The sequence below is a fragment of the Fukomys damarensis genome, unplaced genomic scaffold (genome assembly GCF_012274545.1).
Source record: "Fukomys damarensis isolate Sample0158 unplaced genomic scaffold, DMR_v1.0_HiC HiC_scaffold_27, whole genome shotgun sequence".
NCBI lineage: Eukaryota > Metazoa > Chordata > Mammalia > Rodentia > Bathyergidae > Fukomys > Fukomys damarensis.
In genome coordinates, this window is record NW_022900939.1 from 16,903,753 (window position 1) to 16,921,087 (window position 17,335).

At 40.6% G+C, this 17,335-nt stretch overlaps 1 protein-coding gene across 1 annotated transcript in view; it reads right to left on the reverse strand.

Annotated features, from left to right (window-relative positions):
- The window catches only part of Depdc7 (DEP domain containing 7), a 19,773-nt gene extending 2,455 nt beyond the window's left edge, over window positions 1-17,318 (reverse strand). Inside the window, exons 1-6 of the mRNA XM_010612647.3 lie at window positions 17,176-17,318; window positions 7,424-7,814; window positions 4,408-4,535; window positions 3,357-3,546; window positions 1,218-1,429; window positions 165-307 (exon numbers count right to left, since the gene is read on the reverse strand). Of these exons, the coding sequence (XP_010610949.1) occupies window positions 165-307; window positions 1,218-1,429; window positions 3,357-3,546; window positions 4,408-4,535; window positions 7,424-7,814; window positions 17,176-17,248 (1,137 nt within the window). The 5' untranslated portion in view covers window positions 17,249-17,318. The remainder of the gene's footprint in view (window positions 1-164; window positions 308-1,217; window positions 1,430-3,356; window positions 3,547-4,407; window positions 4,536-7,423; window positions 7,815-17,175) is intronic.
- Window positions 17,319-17,335: the final 17 nt, after the last annotated feature.

A 17,335-nucleotide genomic window follows, 5' to 3' on the forward strand; every position in this document is an offset into this window, starting at 1 on the left:
TGAATACAATACATTTTGACTTTTTTTTTTTTTTTTTTTTTTTTTTTTTTAGAGACAGTTACTATGTAGCCCAAGCTGGCCTCAATCTTGTGGCAATCCTCCTACCTCAGCCTTCAGAGTGCTGGAATTATAGGCATGCACACCATGCCTTGCCCAAGACTTACTTCTTTCTGTAATTTAAATTCTGAATGATGTGCTGCAACAGCCATGAAATACAGTAGTCGTCTAAATTCTTCTCTGTTTTGGGAATCCAAAAGCTTCAGAAAGAGCTGAGTAGCTTCTAACGCTATTTCAGTCTTCCCATTTACTTTAGCCAAAAGAAAAAATACCTGCTTTTAATTGACCAAATATGACTATATTAAAGGAAACAAAACTCAAATTACAGCTTAAGCTAAGGAGTATACTTATTCAAAATTATTTCCAAAACCCAAAACAAGACTGAGAATCAAAATGAATGACCAACACCATAAAGGCAGTCTGTTCTAAAACTGGCAGCTAATACTGTAAATCCTTGTCATATAATGTCTTAGGGCAGTGAGTCAAACTCTTGGCTTTGTAAATGAATTCTTGGTCTATGTTTTTCATTAATTCAATACATTCTGAGGGGATACAGCGTGTATGACACTGATATATATGACTCTACCTGAAAAAAATAAAAGGGATCTTCTGAAACCTGCAATTTGTTTTCAACACAGCATGTGCAAGTCTGGCTCATGGGTAGAAGGACAAAGCAGAGGGTTCCCTATTTTTAAAAGACTAGAGGAAGAGTGGTGGTTCTGGGAGTTCTCCTAAAGAAGAGAACTGCTGCTCTGCAGCTAAGCTTCAGGTACGTGGCAGCAGCATTCTCCGCGGCAGCCACAAGTTCCTGCAGAGCTTCAGAGCTTGTTGAAGCCTCTTTCCGAATGAACCCTGGACGTTTTGGAACAAACATACTTTTCATGGACTTATCCACATCCACTCCCAGCTTGAAGTAGTACTATTTTAGTTCATTTTGAGGACAATTAACTCCCTGCCCTTAATATGGGGCATTAAACCCTGGGCCTGGCACTGACCTACATCTCCAGCCCTATGTTTTACTGAGTGAGATACAGTCTCTTTAAATTGCCCAGGCGAGCCTTGAACTTGTGATCCTCCTGCCTCTGCCTCTCATAAGACAATAAACTTTTTTCTGTTCTCTCCAAAAGACACAATCTAGTATCCAGGAAGATCTTCCTTACCCAGGAGTTCTGCGATTCCATTGTGAACATCGGACAAGTGATTCAGTAGAGGCTCCCGACTACTGTAGTACTTGCCAATGGCATCAAACAGAAGCTCCTTCACCAGGTCTGTTCTGTCCGGCTGCTCGGGAAAGCTTCTGCTTATGGCCACCACTGTAGGGTCTGGAAGGTACTCCAGGCAGTCGATCGCTGCAGAGAGCCACTCGTCATCTCTGGGGGCGGGGGAGCGGGGAAGAGTCTTCTTAAAAGCAAGGGATCACAAATACACACAGAGAACCTACTTTGCTAAGCTACTTCAAGCCTGCTACCAGGATCAATTTCTGCATGCTTGAACATACTGTTAATTTTTAAATATGTAGCGAAGTTGTGTTTTAGGAAATTTTTAAAAATTAGCTTAATAAGTTTTCCTTTTTTTCCTCTTTTGCAAAAATAGAAACTGCAATACAGAGAAGAACACCAGACTTCAAACTCTACTTTTTTCATTTACAGTGGAGACTCAGAAATTCCAGGCTACTTGCTCAGGCCCCATCAGGACTAGATCTCAGATCTCACTCCTAAAGCAGTGCTTCCTCGATAAAACGTAGATTACAGCAGGGCTGTGTGACTGCCTATGATCTCTCACTTTGGTTAGGCCAGAACAGAAGAAAATAAACTTTCAAAATAATTAAATTGGGCCGGGGATTTAGCTCAGTGGTTCTGCCACCTGCCTTGCAAGCACAAGGTCCCCAGTTCCTTCCCCGTTCCACCTCCCCACCAAAATTTAAAAATAAACAAACAAACAAATAAATAAATAAACTACATGTCTAGTGAAATGAATGCTAACTTCAGAAAATGTTACATTTCACAAAATAAAATGCCTAGCACTTAATATTCGATTTGTTAATATATCTTGTTACTTTTGACAATAACTGGTGTGTGGAATTAGCAAGTACAAAAATGTAAGTTGCATTCTTTTCAAACATTTCTATCTCCTTAACTGAACTGGAACACTATCTGCTTAACCTTTGATTTTACTTAGGAGAAGAGTTTTCAAAGCTTTGAGGACTCTTCCTTAAAGAACTCTATATGGAACTCTTCCTTAAGGAAGAAAAAAAATTGTAATTTTTATGCCTTCAAACCTTAAGATTTATATTCAGAATGATAGTTGAAAAGTGAGAGTTACTTTCATTACATTTCCTTAATAAAACTAATTAGAAAATACACATTTACAGCTAGGCATGGTGGTGCACGCCTATACTCCCAGTTACTCAGGAGGCTGAGACAGGAGGATTCCAAGTTGGAGGCCATCCTGGAAAACTTAGTGAGATCCTATCTCACAATAAAATTAAAAGGGCTGGGATGCAGCTCAGTGATGGAACAATTGCCTTGAATGTGTGAGGCTTTGGGTTCAAGCACCAGTACAATAAATAAATAAATTTTAAAAACAGGCTTTTTTTGAGACAGGGTCTTATTATATAGCTCAGACTGGCCTTGCACTCACTATATAGCTCAGGCTGCTCTTGAACTTGTGATCCTCCTCTCTTTCAGACTCCCACATGCTGGGACTACACTATACACAGGCACTTTAGAAGAGAATAAAAGTCTGTATCATCAAAGGACTCCAAGAATTTGTCAGATCTGTTCCTTTTGTTGCAAATCGCTTTAAGGAATCTTGAGAAACTATTCAGCCTATATTTTAACAAAGAAGATACAGCCTAATCAAAATGAGCATGGCAGTGCATGCCTGTAATCCCAACACTGGGAGGGTGAGGCAGGAGAATCACACGTTCCAGCCTAACCCAGGCACTTTAGCAGCTTAGTGAGAATTTAGTGGTCTCTGGCTGCAAGATAAAATAAAAAAACTGGGATATAATTCAGTGGGTTCAATCCCCTGCACCAACAAAAAAAGAGAGAGAACATAGCATTTTCTTCACTTGATGTCCAAGAAAGTTATATATGAAACACAAGTGAATATGAAAAATAATGAAATTTAAATCTTTTTCTAATTTGGACTAACATAATTTTCTTCACTTAACTACTGATGAACATCAACTGAAAATGCATATCTGATCCTACAGACAGGATTCCAAAGATTATCTTAAAATCATCATCTATTATCTACCTACACACACTGAAATTATTATATGTAGTTGCACATACTGAGAGTCACTGTAGGCCCTGAGAATCCCTCGATCCAGATAGTTACTGCTGTTGATCATGTCAGGCTGCCTCTTTGGTTGAGGAACTTTAGATACAACCTCTTTCTGTTTGAGTAAGGAGTCAAGAAGTGGAAGGTCTACAAGCTGTAGCAGGCGCCCAATTGTTTCTTCTTGCCATACTTCATTAATAACTACACAGGAAAAATGACAAAGTCAAAGTAACAATTCATGGTTACTATATATGCTCACCACAATATTTGTCTAGGCAGATCTAAACTAATAAACTGATGGCAAAAAAAGAAGGAAAGGAAGGAAGGAAGGAAGGGAAACAGGGAACAAAAGGAAAAGGAAAGGAAAAACGAAGGGAACAGGAAGGGAGGAGAAGGGAAGCAGTCAACCGTATGATGTGCTTGCTTCTGACAAAACAATCCTAGATTTGTTTAAAGTGTAGGAGAATAGACTCTGGACAACAGGAATTCTTTTCATTCTTTGTACTATATAAAGCAATCTGTCCAAGATAAGAGATCAAGTCATATAACATGTTAATAAGGACTTTGGAAGAAAGAATGATTCATTCAATCTCAAAACTGGTTTGAAACTATTAGCTACAGATGATTCCACTCGGGGTTTCCACAACCAGGATGAGGGAAGGAGAGTGGAAATCAAAGTCATTAAGCTGCATTCCATTGCCACAAGGGAGAACATGAGAATTCTGTTAATGTTTTAAATGTCATTTTGAAGTTTTTATTGAACCTAATAAAATCTTAGGGAAAGAAACATCTGAGAGAATATTTTAAGAAAAAATCTGCATGCAAAACATTTCAGATTTGAACCTCTGCCATCTGATAGGACAAAAGTCAGTGTTCAAGAGCTGTAACACTGATGTATTTGTTAAAGATAATAGACTTCTGTTATAACTTAATATAAACAGCTGTAACACATAGTGCGCTCTTTCTTTGCAATGCGGATATTTAAATTTTAATAAAGGTTAAGATTCACTTTATTTGACATTAGTCTTCTATTTCTTACTTTCCACATCATCTTTAGCTTACCTTGTGGAGACAGGGATGCAGAGAGATTTACACGCGGGGAATTAGCAGGCTTTAAGCTCAAATTTTTCCACAGATCTTCTAAACTGTCTGATTTGATATCAGATGACGGAAATAGTGCACCTGTGTACCTGAAATGAATTTAATGGGCCCAGAAATAGTTTAGTATTTGACAGCTAACAGTTTTTTTTGTTTTTTGTTTTGGTACCAGAGATTGAACTCAGGACCTTGCGCTTGCAAGGCAGGCACAGTGCCAGAGCTAAATCCCTGGCCCAACAACTAATAGTTTTTGAGAGTTCTTGTATTTCAGAACAAAACCACAACTACAAATTTTAAGAGTGGAATAAAATAGAAAAACTTACCTTCTTTCTCAAACCTAAAATACACTCTAAATTCTCCCCTGACACTTATTTAGATGTAATGCAATGGTGAAAATTTGAGTCCCCAGTTTTATTTATTTGTTTTTTTGAGACAGGGTCTTGCTCTGTAGTTCAGCCTGGCCTTGAACTCACTTTGTAGCCCAGGCTGGCCTCAGACTTGTGGCAATCCTTTTGCTCAGCCTCCCAAGTACTGGGATTAAACATAATAAAACAACTGAATATTATGCTTACTGTTTGTATAAATTTCTCTTTATTTCTGAGTATTCCTTGGTGGAAGGTGCACATCATTTCCCAAATACACATCTACACTCCTTTCACTATAGTTCTGAAAGCAAAAGTTTGTGTTTTTGTTTTTTTCTTTCGGTACTGAGGATTGAACTCAGGACCTTTCACTTCTAAGGCAGGCAGTGGAACCACTGAGCTAAATCCCCAGCCCCAAAAGTTTTAAAAAGCAAAAGTTTATTCAGAAGTCTTATGATGATGAAACTTGTCTTAAGATTATCATGGTTATTTATTCCCATTAATATGAATATTCCTGGGGTCAGGGATTTGGCTCAGTGGTTCTGCCACCTGTCTCACAAGTGCAAGGTCCCGAGTTCAATCCCTGGTATCAAAAAAATAATAATAATATGAATATTACTTTGTTCACCACAGAAAGTTAATATGCTTGGTTACTAGATGCTGCCCAGACCCTTCTAGGGAAGTTATAGTATTTATATGTACAAGTTACCCTTCTAAATCTACAAATTTCTAAATGCTTCTGGTTCCCAGGGTTGAGAACTCCTGTACCTTAAAAGTGTGGCCTTCACGTTTCCTCATGTTTCTTTCCTGAAGACAGAGGCACACTTTAGCTTATCTTCATGTTTCAAATTTCATGAATATAGAGATAAATTTTATCATGTTTTAAATACACACAAAACTATTTGAAAAGTCAATATACTAAAACTCTGACTGTTGGTCAGATCTGAATCACAACAGTTTCAAATTACAGCATCACTGGGCCAGGGATGTAGCTCAGTGGCGTGTGCCTGCCTGGCAAGTGCAAGGTACAGAGTTCAATTCCCACTACTAGGGGAAAAAATAGAACAACCCAAAAACCACATTACAGCATCACCTCTACAGTCCAGCTGAGAATACAAGGGAAAAGGTAAAGCTGTTTCCATTCCCTGATAGACAACTAAGTTCATCATGTGCCATCAGCCATTGCTCCAATGACGAGCTTCCACAATTCTGTCCCCTGCTCTCCCTTTAAATGATCCTCTCTCCTCCCCATGCTGTTCAGTGCAGCTCTTATCTTCTGTACCTGAGACACTGTAACCAGCCCCTGTGCAGGCCACAGACCTGCCAAGCTGGCCTTGCCTTTCTTTTTGTGGCTCACTGCTGGACTGAACCCAGGGTCTTGCTCACCTGAGGCAAGTGCTTTACCCATCCCCAGCCTGGGTGACCATTCTAAGATACAATCTTATCTTTCTGTGGTGTCCCCAAAACCTGTACGATCAAGTCCAAGTTCCAGCAGGATGGCGGTGGAGTGAGAGGATCAGTTACACCCAGGAGCTCAAGACAAGCCGTGGCAACACAGCAAGACCCTGTCTCAAAAACAATAAAACCTCCAATCGGTTCATATGTCCCATGAAGCTCAGCCTTCTAATTTCCATACACCTTCCACATCTCTGGTGATACCCTATAATCTTATCTTTCTTGTCTTTACCTTGTGTTTTCATATCACTTTGTACATTTACTAATTTTTTGGTTTTGCTAAATTGTCCAGGCTGTCCTGAAACTCACAATCCTCCTGCCTTGTATCCCAAGCGGATGGGAATTACAGGTATGTGCTAACAGTTTTTATACTGTGTCACCCGAGGGATGAAAATCAGTTTATTGACTGTTTCTACTAAATATAAAATATGAACAAATAAGTCTATGAGAATCAGATAAAGTCAAAATTTCATCATATTTTACCTAGATCCAGATTTTAGCCAAATGTATAGTTTATAAAAGTAACATATTGAGCTCGGTGTAGTAGTACTCACTTGTAATCACAGCACTCTGGGGTAGGTTGAGGTAAGAGAATCACAAGTTCAAGCCTAGCCTGGACAACTTAGCAAGTCTCTGTCTCAAAATTTAAAACTTTTCAAAAAGGGATCTGGGCTTGGTAGTATATACTTGTAATCCTAGCACTCAGGAGGCTGAGGCAGGGGGATCATCTCTAGTTCAAGGCTAGGCTAGGCTAGTGAGTTCAAGCCAGCCTGAACTAAATGGGAAGACTGTCTCAAAGGAAAGGGAGGGAGGGAGAGAGAGAGTGAGGGGGCAGGCAGAGAGAGAGAGAGAGAGAGAGAGAGAGAGAGAACATTTTAAGAGGGCTGAAGGGGGAGAGAGGATTTAGTTCAGTGGCATTGTGCCTTCCTGGCAAGCATAAGATCTTCAGTTTGATTCCCGGCACCAAAAAGGAAAAGGCTGGGGATGTTGCTCAGTGTGAAGGTCACGAGTTCAGTCCTCACTACCCCTATGAACACACACACACACCATGCTTAGATAGATAGATAGATAGACAGACAGACAGGATACAAAGCTGTCAGTGATGCAAAAAAAAAGTATACAATCCTACCAACCTCCCCTCAGTAATCTTATTTTATACTAACCCAGAAGGTGAATATAGTTTGTTCTCTTTGCCTACTTGACAGTCTTGGTTTGGGATTGTTGTGAATCTATACAGGCTGCAACTACTATCTTCAAAAGCAGGTTTTCTGTCTTTGCCGAAGACTCTGGTTGGAACCGCTTCGAATACTTTGTAGTCCATAAGTGCCTGACACACCCTCACCACTTTGGCCCGAGGAATATCGACATCCCCGAAGTACTTATTCTGAATTAGGTGCGAATAAATGACATCCACAGCTTCGGAACCCACAAAGCAGTCGTTGTGCCGCTTTAAATGGTGCCTTCGCCGTTTGACCTCTACTTGTGTCTGGAGAGTGCTTATGATGCTGCTCCACACATAAGTGGCTCCAAATGGCTTCTGGGCCATGCTGAAACCTAGGAGAGGGGACAACCATGGAGAATCAATATTTGTTCATTTGCCATAAAGTCTGAGCAATCCTTAAGCAAAATGGCAATTTCCAAAGTTGTTAATAAGGAGAAATTATGAGGCAGTTTATTAATATTGTTATTAATGGAAACTTATTGTTGAAAACCTAGTACCTACTGCTAGGTGTGGTGGCGATGCCTGCAATCCCAACACTCAGGAGGTTGAGGGAGGAGAACTGCTGTGGATTTGAGGCCAGCTTGCACTACAGAGTAAGATCCTGTCTCAAAAAACCACCAGAAAAATTTTTTGTACCTACTATATGCTGAATGGTTTCCATGTGCTAGGATGCAATATACTGAACAAAATAAAGTTCCTGCTCTTAAGGACTTTGGAGACTTTCTGGGCAGATACAAACAATGCATGTGTTCAAACAGTGCTGAAAAGAAAAATTAAAGCTGGGTAGGAAGAGAAGCCTCCCTCTCCCTTTTTTTTTCTTTTTTTTCTGCCCAGTATCAGGGATTGAACTCAGGACCTTGCACTTGCAAGGCAGGTGTGGTGCCACTAAGTTAAATCCTGGGTCCTCCTTCCCACTTTTTTTTTTTTTTTTTTTTTGGTACAGTGGATTGAACTCAGGTCCTTGTGCTTGCAAGGCAGGTGCTGGAACCACTGAGCTAAATCCCTGGCGCTCCTTCCTGCTTTTTTGAGATAGGTTCTTGCTAGGTAGTACAGGGTGGCCTTGAACTCATTATGTAAGCCCAAGCTGGCCTCAAACTTACTTTGATCCTTCTGCCTCAGTCTCCCAATTACTGGGATTCCAGGGGTGCACCACCAAACTCAATGAGAATCTTACTTTAAATGGGATGTCAGGAAAGACTTCTCTGATAGGGTTAAAATCTTAGCAAGAACTTGAGTAAAACCAGGAAGCAAGCTGTGCAGATATTTGGGCAGAGAGAACAGAAAAAGCAAAAGCCCTCGGGTGGGAGTGAGCTCAGCTCCCCTCCAACAGGAAGGAGGCCAGTGGGGCCAGAGCAGCACTGGGTGGGAGGTGGCAGTAGGAAGTGAAACTGAGGGCGTGAGGGAGGGACTGAGATGGGGAGCAGACCAAGTAGGACCTTGCGGCTAAGAACTCAGGTTACCTGGTATCAATCCTAGGGGACTGCTCCCCTCTCTACAGGAGAGACGGAAAACAGATTCTGGAGGTTACAGAACTGCCAGACATTCTGTTCAAAGAGGATGGCAGAAGGTAGTGGGGAACTGACCCCCCTCCGGGCTACAGGACTTCGAAGCTTTATCAGTGAGGTACGCACACATGCACGAGCGGCGGGAATCAACTAACATTTTTAAAGCTGCCTGTTATGCGTGTTATGCAGGCTTATGATTTAAGTACTATAAACCTGGCAAGGTAGCAATTTGGTTCCTGCCTAACAGGACCTTGTGATCTAATAGATAAGATAGATAGAGAAATATAAAGCAAGATCTTAGCCAAACTGAAGCTTTCAAATTTCTCCTGTTTTCCTCATTTTTAATGAACTAATTATTTGGTAAAACAGCAGTGAAGCCAAGGACTAAAAATCGAAGGGGAAGAAAACGGACCTTAGGTTTCAGTAAACTGATGGAACTTAACGTAGCTAATCATTGTCTGCTCTCTCTCCTCCCCTCATTAACACAGTATGTCTTTTTAAGTGTTACACTTTTCAATGACTTTCTGAAAACTTAATCTTTATTTATTTTTGTTTTTGAGACAGGCTCTTGCTGCGTAATTGAGGCTGCGCTTGAAATCACTATGTAGCCCAGGCTGGACTCAAACTCACAGCAGTCTCCTGCTCAGCCTTCTAAGTGCTGGGATTATAGGCATGCACCACCATGCCTACCTAGCTCAGCAGTCCTAATTTAAATCCCCATTTTTGTTAAATATATTACATCCTTGGGCTGGGAATTTAACTCAGTGGTGCTTTGCAACTGCAAGGTCCTGAGTTCGACCACTGGTACTAGAAAACAACACAACAACAACACACACACACAAATTTACTTTATGTTTGGGATATCTTGGCAGAAAAGTAGAAAATGTATTACTTTCTTTACATAGTCTAAAAAGGAAAACAATGTACGTCAGTACAACTGTAAGGAATAAGGGGACATATACGGAAACTACTACCTGAAATTGCCTTCCTACTTTAATGAAATAGAATGTGTAAGATCAAAACACAAGTTCCTAAAGGGCACTGGAACTCTACCTAATGCACTGAAGACATACATTTTTAAATTTTACTTTTGGTACTGGGGATTGGACCCAGGTTCTCGGGCACGCCAAGCATGTTTTCCCTCTGAGCTATATCCCCATCAACCCCAGAGCCATAAACTTTAAGTGAGTCACTTGGAACTCACCTCTTGTGTTGCAATACATATAGAGTGCACTGAACCTTTACACTGTATTCATTTATTGCATAATTTTGTAATTGTCAATTTTCACATTTTTTTACTAGAAAACAACACACAGCCCTTTTATTTGCAGACTTTCAATACAGAAGTACATGAGTAACTTACCACCATCCATTATTGTTACTTTAAAATGAACAGGATTTTCATTTATCAAAATTATAGTTTAAAATTGAAGCTAAGTGATAAGCCAGTAGGAAACAAAGAAGTATTTGTTGCCAGTCTTCTAAGTATCATGTAGAAGTTGCAAAAAGTGAAAACTAGGTATATCAAGCTAGAACTAGATTTATTTACTGGTAGAGTATTTAGATTCTACCGAATAAAGCCAGAACCAAGCATTCAGTTGAATCTCAAAGTAAGTCCTGGTCATTCTTGTACCCAGAAGTTAGGAACAGCTGTGTCTCTAAACACAGTGACTAAATAAGAAGCATTTGCAGGTAATACTCTTAATTGAATAAAACCCCAGAGATGATAACTGAGATTTAAATGACAGTAATGTCTGCTCTTGCATCTTTTTTCAAATCTTCATTGTATCACATTTAATATCAGTTAACTTCTGAGTACAATTACCAGACTATGAACTCAGTTAATCTGGATACATTTCCATGAAATAATTAATAAATAATCCTACTTTGAGGATACTGAGGCAGAGTTAAACTTCCCCTCAGTTACACAGCAGTGAATATATATTAGCTTTTCCTAGTGCCTAAATATTATATATTAAAAGTCAGGCACCAGGTAAACACATTTAGAATTCACCTTTCCTTGAAGACAGGAATTACTGTTTTTACTAATGGCTTTAAGAGAACTGAAGAGATTAGAAGAAACAAAACAAACAATTCTAAGATTTGGAAATCTTTAACCACGGTAGTTAAAAAATCACTACTACTCAAAAAATAGATATCAGGGGCCAGGGATTTAGCTCAGTGGTTCTGTCGCCTGCCTTGCAAGCACAGGGACCTGAGTTCCATCCCTGGTACCAAAAAAAAAAAACAAAAAAACAAAAAAAAAAACAAAGATAGCATGAATTCTATAATAAATACTATCCACAGTACATAGAGCTAACAGGAAAGGAAGCCAAGCAAGACTCAGACTTGGAGAGATTAGATTGCCCTGTAGATACCAGCCAAACAGACTTTTTGCCTACTGGGTTTGTTTTTGTCTTTTGCCTTTTTTTTTTAAAGAAATGGTGGGAGGTGTTGCTGTGTTACCCGGGGGAGGGGGGCCCGAATTCCAGGGTTCACGCGACACTCTTGCTCTTCTACCCAAGTAGCTGGGACTACAGCAGCATGCCACCATGTCCGACTGGGCTAGTGATAATATTAAAAGTGAAACACAGTCATAACACCCGAGCTACAATTAGGGTAGTACATAAACCCCCAAACAAGGGAGAGTCACTTATTAATTTGAGAATAGTAAAAACAATTGAGGGAAGGGGATATATAAACCCAGTGAGGTGGAAAACACTGCTAATCTTAAAAGGAGAGTTAAGAAGTGAAGAACAACTTTCCCCATACTGGCTTGCTGTTATATGTGGGAAATCAGGAAGTTTTGCAGGTTGGATAACACTGTATAAAAGATTAAAAAACAGGTTAGAGCAGGATACTAGGCACCTGTGAGCCACATGTTTCCAGAACCTTCCAGGCTGATACGATTCAGCTCTCTCAGGCCCCTGCTGTTCTCACTGACCATTAATTTCCAGCCATTGCATCCTGGGATATTTCCCTTCAAGCACCACCACCCACAGACCCAAACTAGCTCGTGTTCATGCAGATACTTTAATCCATAATGTACCCAGGACTTGACATGTGGATGTGCCAAAACCACAAGAGGATAACCTGGTTTTTAAAATGCTGATTTCACCAGTTGAACACAAAGCCCCCACATGCTGGCTTGAAATATGCATTTATCATCATCTAAGAGCTGAAATGAATATTAGTGTAGCAGACCATGGCCCAGTAAGATGGCTTATTGTGATTCAAGAGACCGGAAGTACACAATGAATGCTTTGTAAGTATAGCACTCAGAATTAAAGCTGCAATTCCTTGTCCTCAACCCTCACTTACATATGACAACTCATTAAAATTCACCACTCTCTCCATCCTGAGGTTTTCAGTTTACATTTGGTCCAGTGTTTTCTAAAAGCATTATGACCAAAGGAATCTAAGAGTCTAGAAACCAGCACTTATTACCCTCTGTAAGAAATTTAACCTCTGTAGGTTGGTTTCTTCACCTACTGATACAACAGTTGAACACTAGGTTTAAGGTTGGTTTCAGATATTAACGGTTACTCCTAGGAAGGTAAAGACTGAACATGTGCCTTATGCATTTAGGTAAGAACACTGAATAACTAGACAGAATATGAAAGATCTACAGGTAAGAAACAAAACATAGGGACAAATATGACTTTATCAGATACAAAACTTGGAAAGTGGTCAGTCTAACAAGGGGCTTTGAAAAAAATTTGTTGTTTGAGACAGGGTTTCTCTTGCATATAGTTCAGGCTGACTTTGAACTCACAGCAATCTTCCTGCCTCAGCCTCCCAAATGCTGGGCTTATAAGCATGCACCACTATGCCCAGATTCTGAAATTATTTTATACTTGATCTCCAACTTTATACATACTTGTAAGCACTAAATTAAATCTCAGTTAGTTAGCATTAATTTTTATAGTGGTCTCATCCTAATTGCCTGAAGCAATAGCTACTTCACAAAAGCAAGACCTACCCTTCACCCATATGTGAACTCTATCCAAAAATTTAATTTACCAACATTAAGGAAATTAAATTGAATATGGACATATAATTAAAATAGTACTAGTCATCATCATTTCTAAGGATGCACACCAAATAATCAAGTTGTTACTAATAATTCCTTTGAAATCAAATCAAAGTAGACATATCATAAAATTTACTAAAATATTACAAGGGAGTTCCTGCCTTACTGTGAAAACCTATTTATGGGTAAAACAATTCTATAATCACTTCAAATAGTGAGATTACATTAAATCCTTAGGAGATCAATGCATATAAAACTGGATTCCATTCCAATGTAAATATGCACACAGAACTGCTAAAACCTGCTATCTCTAAATGAATATATGAAATTTGTTTTCATTGTCAGGCTTCCGATTGGACCCCCCAAAAAGTAATTTAGACAATAATATTTTTCTCATAAAACTTTAAGCTTAATGCAGTAATTCCTGATTTCTTTCAAATTTTCATATGGTTTATAGAGTTCAAATTATTTAACTGCTTTATAGACTGTTTCAACATAAAACAGTTGGTTAATGAAGGTTTATTAATTGTAGGTTGCTAATTACTAAGAAAACAATCTTAAAGAAGGGTTTAAGCCCAGTGGCTCTCAGTGGGGCATTTCCCTCTGCAGGACATGTCTGGAGACACTAGGTTTTCACCTGGGAAGAGAAGAGAAGTGGGTAGAGGTCTGGCATGCTGCTGAACCTCTGAGGATGCCTGGACAGACCCAGGCCCAGTTAGTAGCACCCAGGCTAGGAAACCTCAGGTTGACCAAACACTGCCGAGGCGTGGAAACTGGTGCTAACAAAGCAGTTCCAGTGCCAGGCGCTGTGAACAGTCAGATCTGCATAGACTCTAGCATCCCACAGGCCTGTGTTCCATTCTTGGGTCCACCACCTTTTAGTAACTGGGCAAACTGCCTAACTCTCCTGTTGCAAGGCAGCAGTAACTCTACTTCTCTCAGCTATTGTGAGGATCATAACACAACATAGTTAGTGTGGCTAATACCATGTCCAGCAATGAACAGATGGGGAAAACTGTCACTGGCAGGATGACTCAATGAAATGTAATATCCTGGATGGGAATCCTTGAAGAGAAAAAAGGACAATGGGCAAAAACTAAGGATATCCGGGGAAGTGTGGGTCTTTTAGTTAATAATCATGTAACATATTGGTTCATTAATTTGGCAAATGGATCATTTGCATGTAAAGTAGCATAAGAAATTAAATGTAGGGCATATGGGAATTCTATACACTAACTTCATGACTCTGTAAATCTACTACAAAATGTTAAGGGTATTTGAAAAAGTTAAAAGAAGCTGGGTGCAGTGGCACATGTCTGTAATCCCAACACTCCAAGGGGCTGAGACAGGAGGATTGCCTCAAGTTCAGGGCCAGTTTGAACTACATAGCAAGACCCTGTCTCAAACAAAACAAAACAAAAAAGGGTAAAAGAAAAGTGCCTTTCATTGTCTCCCCTTCTCCAAATTCAGAGTATACAGTTCCTACACTCAATGCGCTTACCCTCTTCTCAGCCCTTCCATCTGGATGTCAAGCTCTGAAAGGATTTTAATCAACTAAAGATCACCAGAAGATGAGAAGACACGATGTGACACATACCAGAGGATTTAACTTTCCATCATAAAAGAAATCTGTAAGTCCTAAAATCATTTAATAGTTAAAGAATTTTATTTAAGGAATATTTTAGCAAAAGAAGCTTTTAATACACTACTCACAGAATTGTGAAAAAGGAAAATGACTATATTTACTGGAAAGTAACCCAAACCTTATAAAAATAGATAAATATAACAAGAATTGTGTTGAGGGTATTTAAACCAGGCAGCTGTGACTGAGTGGAAAAAAACTCCTGTAACATCAATACCAAGACTGGAACGCTTTTACTGGGTACTGATTCAGATAGTCCAGAGTTTATTTTCCTCCTCTTTGGCATTAGGGATATGCTGAAGGCTGGAGTCTGTCTCTACAAAGAAGGCTGCAGGCAGGTAAAATATACAAAATAAAGCCTCCACCAACAAAACCAATGTCAAAATATGCAAACAGAAGTATCTGCAAAGGCAGGCCACTGGTCCCTGCTTTAATTCACACAGATGAATGCTAGCATATGGGAAGTACTTTGAGCTCCCTTGGAAAGTGACACCAGGCAAATCCAAAGAATTAGGTTACAGTGCACAGGGATAGCACGAGAACATACCACTTTCTTGTCTTCCTGCATTAAAAGACAGTATCTTTTAAGTACTGGCTGAAGGGTAACATACAAACCTTATTTCTACATAAACCAGGTCCCGTGGTGGTGTAGCTAGTGTATGGTTTGAAAGGAAAAGTACACAGCCGCTTGCCAGAACACATGGAAAGGGAATGGCCTGGAAGCTTGGTTCCCATTACCTTGCTAGCTAGGACTGTGACAAGGCAGCTCCAGGGTGGGAGAGGAGTTAACCCAGGCTAACAGGCAGCGATTCCAGCTGCAACAAGCGAGCCCAATGAGAACAGGCAGTGGCACCTGGTGTCCAGAACTGTAGTCTTTTCCTAACGATTCAAATCTGCTAGCCAGCATCTCAACCCTTCCCTCTGACAATTATATGCTTAGCTTTTGACTACATATACCTTCACATCATCTAAAAACCTGCCCACAAATGTCCAAAGCCCAGAATTATTTCAGCTGTCAGAGAAGACAGGGTGCAGTATTTTTAATCAGAAGAAATTTGGAAATTTCCCTCACAAAGAGCCTAAAGACTTCATGACTATTTTCAATATCATTAGGGTTTTTTTTCTTTTTATTGAGTTTATTGGTACATTCTAGGTATACAGCACAGTTACATTCACTAGTGGGATCTTGTACCTTTACATGACAGGACTTGGTTCTCATTTTTTTCCCCTTGTCCCTGCCCTCCCTTCACCCTCATCAGGTTTTTAATTTAATAAATTTTATTTTATTTTATCCCATTCCCCCAATATCATTAGGTTTTAAATTCCAAAATCTTTAAGTACTTCCCTTCTGTTCACAATGTAAGTCAAGGAAATAGTCTGAATATAACCATTATGGTCAATATTATAACCTGCTTTGGAAAAACACAAAGAAAAAGCGGTTCTCTAACACACTGTATCATTAGCATTGTGAAATTAAAAGGAGCAGTAATTAGTAAGGCAAACACAAAAGTGGGACAACTGTGATCTTCCATTTGATCTAGAGTAAAGGGTCACCACCATTTCAGTGATTGGCATTTTACAAATGCAAAGTCTTTGTCAGATAGGGAATCCATTCTGGCTACACTCACTTTGCAGTTCCAGAAAGGGGGAAAGAGTTGTAACTTATTCAAACAAAAAGTCAAGGGGTAATCTGAGTATTTTACTAGTCACCTGAGTCACTCTTTTACTAAACTGTAGACAGATTAAAGGTCAGAATTTTAGGGCTGCTTGTCTGATTGTGTTCACTTCTTTGAACATTTGAGGAAATCAAGATCCTAAACCAACCGCCCCCAAAAGATATGGTTAAACTGGTGGCAGAATTCACCGTCTTATCTCCTCTTGACATTTTTTTTTTTTTTAAGGTCAAACCTGATTCAATGAACTACTTCTGATACACAAAGTGTTAATTAATACCTCTTAGGCCAAGTTCCTGCCAAGATAACTTATTTAACAGCAACCTCTCATCTCTCCCGGAGGACACTGGGGAGAAGAGCGAGTGAGCCTCTGATTCCTACCAACCTGGAGAATAAAGTGGCCCAAAGCGGCACTCGACCCCGTCATGTAGCCACGACAGGGGGCAAAGAGCTGTCCAAATTCCACAGATCACGCTTGTCACCCGTCATGACGTGGAGCTTGTCCCGAGACCCACTGGCAAGCGCCTGGCACGCCGCGGGCACACAGACCAACACCCGCGAAGTTAAAAGTTCGGCTGGGCTGTGTCGGGGTCCGTGGCCCAAGCCCTAGAGCTGGAGAGGAGCGCGAGCCCGCACGGCAGGTACCGGACCGTACGAGGGGCCACAGCTGCGCCCGAATTGCCCAGCTGCGGGTTCCGTCACGCGGCACGGGGACCCAGCTCGCCCCGCTACCGCCCGCGAAGGTCCGCGACACCTACCTGAGTGCCCAGCTGGGTTCCGTCACGCGGCACGGGGACCCAGCTCGCCCCGCTACCGCCCGCGAAGGTCCGCGACACCTACCTGGAGGCTTCGGCGAGGGGACTTGCAGAGCCGAGAGGTTCAGTCCGGCTGCCTTCTCCCGCACCGTGGCCATAACCCTGGCAGTAAAGAAGCGTACCCGACACCTCCGCCGTTCTCCTAAGCGGGAGCCCGCACCGCCCCCCCAGCTATAAACTGCCGT